The following is a 12,342-nucleotide window of genomic DNA, read 5'->3' as shown; positions in this document are numbered from 1 at the left end:
GGTTTAATCATGGGGAATCACTTGTTGCTATGGATGTTGACAGTGACACAGATGAGGAATATAACTGCAATGATAATATTGATGAGTTGTTACGTGATAGATTTAGAGATACTACACAAGTTGATGGACATAACGTGGGGCCTAACGAAGGTGCAAAAGAATTTTATAAATTGGTAGACGAGGCAAGCCAAGAACTATACCCTGGATGTAAAGGATTCACAAGATTATCCTTTACCATCCGTCTTTACTTGTTAAAATGCTTGCACGGTTGGAGTAATGCGTCGTTCACTTCTCTCTTAGAATTATTGAAAGAAGGAATGCCACATTTGAATATTCCTACTTCTTTTGATAAAACGAAGAATATGGTGAAGAATTTGGGTCTTGACTACCAAAAGATCGATGCATGTCCCAATGATTGCATGTTGTATCGGAACGGGCATGAGAATGACTCATCTTGCCATGTCTGTGGAACATCTCGTTATATTGAGCATCATGTAGAAGAGGACGATGCTACCTCATCTAAAAAGCCTCGTAAAGTTGCTGCAAAAACTCTAAGGCATTTCCCCCTGATTCCCAGACTTCAAAGGCTTTTTATGTGCACAAGGACGGTTGAAGCTATGTCTTGGCATCATAATGCCTCAAGTAGCAGACCGAGAAATACTCCTCGCTCCTCCGAATCAACTCATATTCCACCCAAAGATGTAAGTCACTATCTTTGGATATTCGATATATTTCCATTTAAAGTAGTTGACTTATATGGTGAAGAATTTGGGTCTTGACTACCAAAAGATCGATGCATGTCCCAATGATTGCATGTTGTATCGGAACGGGCATGAGAATGACTCATCTTGCCATGTCTGTGGAACATCCCGTTATATTGAGCATCATGTAGAAGAGGACGATGCTACCTCATCTAAAAAGCCTCGTAAAGTTGCTGCAAAAACTCTAAGGCATTTCCCCCTGATTCCCAGACTTCAAAGGCTTTTTATGTGCACAAGGACGGTTGAAGCTATGTCTTGGCATCATAATGCCTCAAGTAGCAGACCGAGAAATACTCCTCGCTCCTCCGAATCAACTCATATTCCACCCAAAGATGTAAGTCACTATCTTTGGATATTCGATATATTTCCATTTAAAGTAGTTGACTTATTGTTGTTGTTGATTTTGGACATTTGATAGTGAGATAAAAAATTCTAAATGGTGCTAATGGTGTTGAATTGGAATCTGAATTCAAAGTTGTTGACTTTTTAGTAGTGTTTTGTTTTGTATCTAGTGTGGCATTGAATCTCAATTTTGGAAAACATGAGAAATCTTTGAAGATTTGCACTTTTTTCTAATCAAATTGAAAAAAAGAAAAGAAAAGAAACCATAATTGAATTTTAATGTTTTTGTTTGTTTTGATTTTTGCAGACTCCAGAAGGAATTAATGGCTCTCATGGTATATCTCATTTTGCTTGATTTATTTATTGGGGATCGGTTATAGAATTGATCCATATGCAATTTGTATTGATTCTCCAGTTGCTAGTATAAATTGTGCATGCATGCGACTGCAGGTGCAGTATAGGGCTACAAGAATGGTTAATTTGGTTGTGAAATATATTACGAGTTAGGGTGATACATGCCATTGTTGAGAAACATGTGACTGTTGCAGAAAAAAAAAAGGAGGGGAGGGGGCAGTTTGATTGTTAGCTTCCTAACTATATCAGTATCCTTTCCCTTTTCTGAAAACTTTAAGAACAAAAAAAGTATACTGGCTTTCAATGAAAGAAAAGCCTTTGCTGGTTACAATTATTGTACAACTATAACATTCATTTGTTGATAATATATGTCTCCTTTTTTGGTTTGGTATAAGATGCACTAACACAACAATATTTAAAATTATGCAGGGAAGTGCTGAAAACAGTTTCGCTCACAATGATGATCAGTAATCATGAAGTTTTATATTTTGTAATGAAGTGTAAAGGAAGTAGATAATGTAACCCATGTTGGAATTGTAATTCATGTATTAGGAAACTGCTAGTGGATGAGACTTTGATTTTTGTTTTTTTTTAGAGTATAACTAACATGTGATCAAACACTTTTTCTGTGACAAGTTTATGAAACAAGGATTTGTTGATTTAAAATTAGTAGTCATCTTTTAAATTTTAAAATTATCTATGATTTTGTAAGGTTTATAAAAAAAGTAGTGCCAATAGGTACTGAACTATTTTACAGCCACGGTTTAAAAGGGTGGCCATATTGTACAACAGCAATCAATAGCCACGCTTTATAAGCGTCGCTGTAATTTAGTTTAGAACCTATTGGCACGCTTATAAAGCGTACCCATATCTCTACTTGTTGCCACGCTTTGGAAGCGTGGTGATATACGTTGCACTGCGCATGAACAGCCACGCTTTAAAAGCGTCGCTGTATCTCACACCTATTGGCACGCATATAAAGCATAGCCATATGTCTTGCTATTGGCACGCTTTAAAAGCGTAGCTGTATCTCACACCTATTGGCACGCTTTTAAAGCGTAGCTATATGGCATGCTATTGGCACGCTTTAAAAGCGTAGCCATATCTTGCTATTGGTACACTTTAAAAGCGTAGCAATAGTTCACACATATGGCCACGCTTTTAAAGCGTGGCGATCTTTAAAAGCGTGGCAAGAAAAAAAGCGTGCCAATAGGTCACGAAAAGCGTGGCGATAGAGCAACCGGCAACCTTGCAGTCGTGACCCTTTCAAAAGCGTGCCGGTAGCTCAAAAAGCGTGGCGAAAAGCTATCGCCACGCTTTTAAGAACTTTTTGCTACGCTTTAAAAGCGTAGCAAAAGGCTTGTTTTCTTGTAGTGTTATTACCAAATGGTAATAAATAAACATTTGACTAAATATTTCCCTTTTTCATTCAAGAAATAAATTGTGAAAATGGTCAGAACTCAGAACATGCAGCTTTCTGTGTTTCAATTTGTTAGTTAGCTTAATTTCATAATATTGGATATTGTGTTAACGAGTACAATTTTTTGTTTATTTATATGCATGCTTTACCAATATTATTCTTGATGAGGACATCCAAGCAATATTATTCTTTGCGACTTTTTTTTTACCTTGTCGGTTGGAATATAACTAATGATGTTTCTGGCTCAAAGTAAATGATTTTTTTTTCTACAATATTTCTATATGTTTATTATTCAGTTACTTGTACTTAATTTTCTAAATCAGTCCTTTTGCCGAGAAAACATAATTTTCCTTAAATAATATAATCAAGTTCACGGTAATAATATATAAGTTCGCCCCTATTATCTAACATGCATGCATTTTTTAATAGATTCTGTTAGGAAAATAATTGACTATTGAGTTATAAAATAAATATTTTTTATATTATTTAGAATAATTATCTAAATACTAAAAATAATAAATATTTTTCTAAATTTAGCACTTTAATATCATGTCATGATATCATTCATTCCAAAAATTTCGACTGATAAAAAAATAACACTAATAATTATATCTCTAATACTTCCTAAACCTCCATTATACATATTGTACAAATATTTTATTAACTTCTCGTATTTTTCCTTTTGAAATATATATTAGATCCGTCAAATACATAATATAACAATCAACAAACACGTTTTTGACTAGTCATTATTACTTTTTCTTTTTTATTAAATATTTCTTTATTCTTTGTGAAGAATGCTAGGAACCAACCACATCATTGACAAACCAATAATCATCAAGATAAAGATAAAAATATACATACAAATGTCTCTAATAACGGTGATTAGATAAGTCATGCACCAAACTAAATAAATCTAATGTCAAGGAATATTTCCATTTGCATACGCTAACATTTCATTTGCAGCGACCAACCTTAATGGAATTAAGATCCTCTTCTTCCTAATTAATATAAATTCCAAAATTAAATATTTTCTAATACCCAGTTGGTGATGTTGACTAACTTCATGCATGGTAGCCACTGGCCACGTCATGATCAACATCCAGCACACTTAGGTCAAAATTTCTTTTAGTTGACTTTTTTTTTATTCTAAAAATAAAAAAACTCGAATCCACAGTTGCTAAATGAGAATAAAAAGACTATACAATAATTCTTTAGCTTTATCTAATTGACTTACTAGTTGTAATAATAATAATAATAATAATAAAATTATTATTATTATTATTATTATTATTATTATTAGAATCTCTGCTTTCATTAAAGTACGTAGACCAACATACAAAGAAAATGTGTAGTTATAGATTCAAAAAAATGTGAAGTTTTTGGCATCTTTTCATCAAATTGCATATTTCAAATTTTTTTTAATTCTAAAAATTAAAAGTTCTTAAATACTTCTAGAACGAGAAATTTCTTTTTCTCTTTTTGAGAACTAGAACAAGAAATAATTTCTTGTGCATGCTTTATTTACTACTTTCATTTACAATTTTAGCACTACATTACAATTGAATAATGTTAAAAAAAAAATTTCATAAACATCTTTTTGTTAATTTAATTTAATGATAAAAAATGAATTCAGATATTAGGACAAAAACACATACACTAAAGATAATCAAGATAGCTAGAGTGCAAGATTATTTTAGGTGTTTCATAAACCTTTTCCACCAATATAATAAGATGCTTAAACCATAATACACATATATACATCTTTTCTTACTTTCAAAGCATATATCCTTGAATTAGTCCTCCTAAAATTAATACTACATATAAGGACTTTTCATACACAATCTAGATTAAACAATGCCTTCATACCAACCATTATTATAATAAGACTTAATCATAGAAAAAAAAAATTGATAATAACACAAATACACAATTATTCCTCTATATATAAGCCCAATATATAGCCATCACTTCAACCACAAATAAATATACTACATACCTTTTTTCACACATTCTCAATAAGATCCCAATATGGCTTTCAAGAAATTCTCCATTTTTATTAATCTCTTTGTATCCCATTTTCTTCCCTTCTTCTTGTTAATGACATCTTTGTCCTTAGCAGATGACCATGAATCCATTTGCCAATCAACAATAGACCCTTCTTATTGCAAAAACATGCTTGCAAATCAAAATGGCAACATATTTGACTATGGCCGTTTCTCATTCCAAAAATCAATATCCCAAACCCAAAAATTCCTAAACCAAGTTAACTCATATCTCCAAAATACACACACTTTGTCACAATACACAATTGGGGCACTCCAAGATTGCACCTTTCTTTCTCAACAAAGCTTAGAGTATTTATCAAACACCTTCACCACAATCAATCAAACTAGTAATAATACTAATAATAATCTTCTTCCATCTTCACAAGCTGAAGATTTTCAAACATTTCTTAGTGGGGTTTTGACCAACCAACAAACTTGCTTAGATGGTTTATCATTACAAACCTCTACTTCTAATTCGGATCAAGATTTGAAGAATGAACTATCTTCATCATTATCCAATGACACAAAACTCCATAGTGTTTCCCTTGCTTTGTTCACAAAAGCTTGGGTACCAAGCAAGAAAACCATAACATCATGGCCAAACAACAAGCACAACTTCAATTTCCATCATGGAAATCTACCATTGAAGATGTCCAAAAAAGCTCAAGAAATTTATGATCATGCTAAGAATTCCAAGCATGGGAGGAAATTGCTCCAAAATAATGCGAACAACGGCAGCAGCGGCGGCGATCAGAGTGTTTTGGTGAGTGATATTGTGGTTGTGAGCCAAGATGGGAGTGGAAACTTTACAAGCATAAATGATGCCATTGGTGCAGCACCAAATAATAGTGTTGCTAGTGATGGATACTTCTTTATCTATGTAACTGAAGGTGTGTATGAAGAGTATGTTTCCATTGATAAGACCAAGAAGTACCTTATGATGGTTGGTGAAGGGATTAACCGCACAATCATCACAGGTAGTCACAATGTTGTTGATAATTTCACAACATTCAATTCCGCAACATTTGGTAAGCAACAAAAACTTTAGCCTCTCTTATATTCGACTTGTTTACAGATAGACACGTCAGCAAAAATAATTACTTTTCAACATTCAAAAACGTCCATCATTTTCTAAAACATCTAATGTTTTTCGAGAGATCGATTTGTCTCTATATATATTTTAAATGAAAAAACTTAAATATCTGGTATTTTAAAAAATCAAAAACGTTTTTGTATTTTCAATTATTCAGAAACTTATATATCTTTAAATTAAAAAATTAAAGATCTATTTACCTTTTTCTCTATATTATAATTAATCCGTTTTATAAATATGTCAGCAAAAATAACTATTTTTTACGTTTACTCGTATGAATTGCATGCAGCTGTGGTAGGTCAAGGGTTTGTAGCAGTAAACATAACATTCCGCAATACTGCTGGACCAAGCAAGAACCAAGCAGTTGCTTTAAGAAGTGGTTCAGATTTGTCCACCTTTTATAGTTGCAGTTTTGAAGGATACCAAGACACACTTTATACGCATTCTCTTAGACAATTTTATAGAGAGTGTGATATTTATGGTACAGTTGATTTCATATTTGGTAACGCTGCTGTGGTTTTTCAAGATTGTAACATCTATCCTCGCCTTCCAAACAAAGGACAGTTCAATACTATCACTGCACAAGGCAGAACCGATCCAAATCAAAACACAGGTACGGTTTCTACTATAAGATAACTTCACTAATCACTGGCATTAATTGTGCTTTTTGTTACATTATTTCATTAATAATTATATTACGTATATACTAAAAATTAACCAATAAATCAATTATTTGTATAAAATATATATTAAAATATAAAATATATATTAAAAATAAGTTAAATATTACATAATAACTGATTTATTGACTAATTTTTTTATACTCATAATGTTTCTGTTTTATTAATGTACTATATAAAGATTAATTACTAAATATTACATTTTAACTATATTATATAAACACTAAAAATTATATTAAATTTATTATTCGTATGGAATGTATGTTAAAATATAAAATACATTTTAATTTATAGAACAACACACATGTATATATTATATACACATAATATGTGGTAACAATTATTATATTCTAGCAACGATTTTTTAGAGTTCTCATGATTTTGGATCAAGCTAGCTCAAATTTCTATAATATCTATGGTTTTGAGAATCGAATTGAAATGCCCGTTTTAATTGGATTAATTAAAAATCGGTCTCAATTATATGATTCAAGACAAAATTTAATTGTAAGTAGTTCGGTCAAAAATTCATAAATCAATTAAAATCGGTGGATTTTTAACTATAACCAACCTAAAATAACATAACAAAAAAATATTTATTTAAAAAATATATTTTAATGATATATGTATTATATTATTGTATTTAGTTTAATTTCAATTGAATTTTATTGAATATTTAAATCTTCGAATCTTTAGTTCTACTTGTTTCAATGTCAGATTCGATTGTTGAACTACTATACTCTCTTGTAAATATTACCTTAATTATTATCTGTTCGAATCTTTAATAACAGGAACTTCGATTCAGAATGCAACCGTAAAACCTGCTGATGATTTAGCACCAAATGTTGGTAGTGTTCAAACATACCTTGGTAGGCCATGGAAGAATTATTCAGTGACAGTGTTCATGGAATCCTTCATGGATGGTTTCATAAACTCCGCAGGTTGGCATGAATGGAGTGGTGATTTTGCACTTAGTACATTGTACTATGCTGAATTCAACAACACTGGGAATGGTTCTGACACTTCTAACCGTGTTACATGGCCTGGTTATCATGTTATTAACGCTACCGATGCAGCTAATTTTACGGTTTCTAATTTCTTGAGTGGAGATAATTGGATTCCTCAAACTGGTGTTCCATATTTGAGTGGATTAAATTAATGCAGTTAGTTATAAATCCAAGTTAATTAGAGACCAAAGTTGTTCAATTATTATTCATTTAATTGGTTTTATTAAATTATTAGTAGTTCATGTATGTGTATTATGGATTTGATTTGTTGTATATGTATGTTTAATTAGATATGAATAATAAGGGCTTTATTTTGTTATTATATAACATGTGCTAAATTAAGGAATTCTTATGAGCTTGAAATTATTGCTTGATTATTATATTGTTAGATGATGAGTAGTTAAGTTAGAAAGCTAGTTTTCACGGTTACTTGACATAGAAGCATTGTAGCAAGTAGTTGGCCTTGGCGGGAAATTCTGTTAGGAAGTGTGCCAGCTTGGCACTTGGTAGTTAGAGTGGTAGTTAGGAAGTGATGTAATCTCTGTGATTCTCCATCATGCACATTCTCCACTTGCTAGTTTCATTACAACTACAACCTCTTCTCCTCATTTTCGAATTGAAAATTTTGCTCTTTAATGCATAATTATGTTAATCTATTGCATATCTGAATTTTATTTAAAAGTTTATTATTGGTCAATAAATTAATGTATAGACAAAATAAAATTTGTGCCTACGACATTTATTTAAACGTACAAGTGAATTGACTGTTAGACCAAATTCAAATTGGTTTATTAGTATGTTTTAATTCTGATGGTAAGACCTCTCTAAATGTCTAAATGCATGGGACATGAGAGATGAGATAGAGTGAATAGAATTAAAAAAAAAAAAAATTGAATGCTTACTAATGTTATGTAATAAAATAACAAGAAATAATTAAATATGTCCGTGGAATTTTTTTTTCCCATCCTTTTTGGGTGAAAAATTAAATCTCTTCTTTAATGTGTGTTGGTTTGGTGGCAGAGGATGTGCATATATAGCTTTACTTTTATTTGTCTTCTTCAACAACTAACCCTTAATTTTCAAAAGTCAAACCCCTCCAAATTTTGCGAATATATGGATCCATGTTGGAATGATGGAAGGTTGTTGGTGAATTCATAAGTTGGTGAATTCATAAAAATTTGATCAGTTCATCATTTGTTTCCTCAGTAGTTAAAAAAAATGCTTAATTCGGTCTTCTGAAATGAGAAAATTTATACAACCATAATTAAGAATTTAAAATAAATAAATAAATAAAATTACCTTTGTTCAAGTCTTCCACGCTTTAAATCAAATAAACGTGAATGATAAACAATACAAATTTTCATGCCCAAACACGCTTTGAAGGAGTCTAAGGACAAATTTGGATTGGATTTTTAAGGAAAGAATATATTTTTATTGAAAAACATTTTTATATAATTATAAGGATGTTTGTATATATAATTATTTAAAAAATACTTTTATTAAAAAGCAAAAAAAAAAAAAGACCTTAGTTTTTGGAAAAATAAAATTTTAAGAAGATTTTAATGAATTATTTACTAAAAAAAGTACTTCTTATATTTTCTCTCCAAATACAATATTTTTTTAATTAAAGAAATTAAAAGCAATTCAAACTCACTAAAACTGTTAGAATATGTTTAGGCATGAGATAGATATAGGCAAAAACACTACACGAACTATTATTTATTTTAGAATATTTTGTTAAACTATATAGAATATTTAGTCAAGTGTTTGATATATATTCGTTTTGTTTAATAAAATATTCTATTAATTTTAGAATTTTTATAACGATAGGGACTTAATTACAAAATCTGATATAGAATAAAGACTCAATAAAAAAAAAGTATAAAAATCTAATTGAAAATTTAATAAAACTATTCGGAATAACAGAATAATTAAACATTTATTTTATGAAGAAGTTCTAAATTTTGATATTTTTTATGTTCTCTTTTAGTACCTTAGCAAATCCGGATCCAAAAATAAGCTAAAACCTACAAGCCTACAACGAACTAAGGGCTCAACAAAAACAAACGCATTCATTGACTTTTTTATTACTTAAACTCAAGATTGTTGACTTTATTATGATTAGTTTAGCCATATATAATATAAGGGTAAATCATGATTAGAATAGGTTTGGCAGAATAGACATTGGAGAGGAAGACTTCTAAAATTGAGAGAGAGGAGTTGCTATTATATATAATCTTTTCTACATGTGTTCTTAAAGTACATTCAAAATAGGTTACTCCTTGGTGTCAAGTGTCAACTAGCTTTTGGTAAGAAATCTTAAAATTAAAGAACAAAAGACAGTTCCAATTGCACTTCATTTGAGTTAGGCATCTAAATAAAGTGACCAAAATATTATCTGTAATTGAAGGGTAACCAAAATATTGATTAATTACAGGGCTTGACTTTTTTTTTATTCTAGCACTAAGTTAAAATACAATTATATATATACAACTTTAATTTCTTTATTGCAGAACTGTTTGTTGGTTAGTAAAAGTAATTAATTAATTAAATTAAGGAACAAATCAAACAAAACGAATACTAACTATAATAAGTTGGGTTTATTTAGAGGAAAAGGGAAGAAAATAACAAGGTTTATTACACTATGTTTGTTTGAGGTGAAAATGGGAGGAAAGAAAAGGGAGGGAAAGAAATTGGAAGGAAAATAATTATTTTTTCTTGTTTGATTCAGAAGAGAAATAGGAGAGAAAGGAAAATGAGTGGAAAAATATTGGTGGGACTCACCAATTTTTTTCCCTTCAACAATAGGGAGAAAAATAAATTTCTCTCTCTAATTCTAATATTACCCTTTTACTTTTTTAATATATTTTACTTTCATAAAGGTAAAATTATTTTTTATAACATTTTTTTCCTTTTTATTTTCCTTTCATCTAAACACATCTAAAAAAAATAAAAATCTACTCAATTTCTTTCATTTTCTTTTTTTTCTTTCTATTTCTTTCCACTCAATTTCTATCCACTCTGTATTTTTTATACCTTTCTTCTCCCTTTGAATGAACTTCTCTTCTCTAAAATCTTTTTTTTTTTTTGTGTGACAAAACAAACGCTCTTGTTGACTTGTTAGCAAATTCTTTTGAAATTATTACCTATTCAAGCTTTGGTATAATCATTAATATTCAAAACTAAACCATCGTTTTCAGTACCCATCACTCATTATCAATAGTTATGAACTTGTTTATTTACATCTTGACTCTTAAGCAGTCATTCAATTCTAGGGATCAATAATAAACTAATTAATTAACCTCATCTACTACGAACATGGCAACTTGGAGATTGAAGATTATTATAATTCACAAAAATTAATACTCTATATTTGGATACTCTTTCGGTCTAGAAAACGTGTTATTGTTTTACCTTTTTCGGAGTTTTTAAATAAATTCCAATTTAAAAAAGTCATGTATGTGAAGACGTTTTTTTCCAACTATAACCTTTTGAATTTATTTATTGACATATTTTTTAAATTGTTCGTATCTCTCACTACACCAGAAACTGAGCATAGAGACAGAAAATTGGCGACGTTTCACCTTGCCATCGCAAAACAAGGCTGTGGAAGAAGGATCTCTTCGTGTGCCGCCACAACAGCAGCGATTGCTTGGTGAAACGCCGTTATGTAAGGATCTAATAAATCAATTTCTGTTTTACTCTTTTTTAATTTATCATATATCATCTAATTGATTCCTCCCCAAATTTCACAGAACCCCACGAAGAGTCCTTGGAAGCTCGCGAACACTACCGTCGCTGCTCCATTACGCCATTGTTGCCGATCCATCGTCCTTTGGCTGCCGTCGAGCTTTTGCCTCATTCACAGTTCTTAAAACCCATACTCCCTCGTCCAGGGTGTGCGAAGTCCGTAAGATCTGCTCCACCCAGTGCCTCTGTTTGGGTTGTCAAGTCGCGCAACTCCCATACACCCTTCTCCCGCCGGCGTCGAAGTCTCCCATCACCTTGGTCGTGCCCGAAACTGTTGAATCCATCATTCACCGTTCGCCATTCTAAACTACCACAGACTCTTCCTGTCACGGGTTAGTTCTGACACTTTGAGCTTTTCTTCGTGTTTTCACTCTTACTTTAGAATTTTGAACAATAATTTGTCCATGTCTTTTATTAATTAGGGTTAATTGCTGTTGTTTAGGGTTATGAATTTGATCCATGTGACTTGGTCCCATATGAGCAAGTTCAGCTGGCTAAACATTATTCTGCTTCTGTCATAACTTTAACTTCTTGAACACGTGAGTGTTGATTGGTTAGATAGCTAATTGAGTTAGATTACTTAGCAGATTGTAATTCTATCTTTTAAGAGACAATACTAATTAGAATATATGTACATCTGTGTTGATCAGCAAGAATAAATTTACTCTATTATTTTATTTCTTTTAAGTAATGAGACTTGATTGATTTTAATTAATCTCATATATCTCTCATGTAGAATCATAAAGATAAATGTAGAATTTTATATCAATACTAAAATTATGAAATTTTTCTAAAAGTATTATTTGAGTAATTTATTATTTAAATGGTTTACTATTTTTAATTTTATATACTATTTATAGAATATTTAAGAAATACTGTTGCACTTAAAG

General features: G+C 30.7%; 1 protein-coding gene and 1 long non-coding RNA gene across 2 annotated transcripts; both read left to right on the top strand.

Moving 5' to 3' along the window:
- Positions 1-4,839: 4,839 nt before the first annotated feature.
- LOC112756501 (pectinesterase) lies at positions 4,840-8,034 on the top strand. The gene is made up of 3 exons (XM_025805109.2): positions 4,840-5,953; positions 6,308-6,631; positions 7,487-8,034. Exons 1-3 carry the CDS (start codon positions 4,909-4,911, stop codon positions 7,852-7,854), a joined length of 1,737 nt encoding a protein of 578 aa, XP_025660894.1. The 5' UTR covers positions 4,840-4,908; the 3' UTR covers positions 7,855-8,034.
- Positions 8,035-11,252: 3,218 nt separating this feature from the next.
- On the top strand, positions 11,253-12,129 carry LOC140177958 (uncharacterized). The gene is made up of 2 exons (XR_011869719.1): positions 11,253-11,372; positions 11,458-12,129. It is a non-coding gene; the product is annotated as an uncharacterized lncRNA (long non-coding RNA).
- The last annotated feature ends 213 nt before the right edge of the window (positions 12,130-12,342 follow it).

The sequence above is a fragment of the Arachis hypogaea genome, chromosome 2, assembly GCF_003086295.3.
Source record: "Arachis hypogaea cultivar Tifrunner chromosome 2, arahy.Tifrunner.gnm2.J5K5, whole genome shotgun sequence".
Taxonomy (NCBI): Eukaryota; Viridiplantae; Streptophyta; class Magnoliopsida; order Fabales; family Fabaceae; genus Arachis; species Arachis hypogaea.
The sequence above is the reverse complement of the archived record's forward strand: the minus strand, read 5'-3'. Positions and strand labels throughout refer to the sequence as shown.

Excerpts from the sequence above, each read along its gene's own strand:
- LOC112756501 (XM_025805109.2), top strand. The coding sequence starts at position 4,909 with ATGGCTTTCAAGAAATTCTCCATTTTTATTAATCTCTTTGTATCCCAT. Across the intron at positions 5,954-6,307 it reads ATTCAATTCCGCAACATTTG|CTGTGGTAGGTCAAGGGTTT; the intron begins GTAAGCAACAAA and ends AATTGCATGCAG. Across the intron at positions 6,632-7,486 it reads CGATCCAAATCAAAACACAG|GAACTTCGATTCAGAATGCA; the intron begins GTACGGTTTCTA and ends CTTTAATAACAG.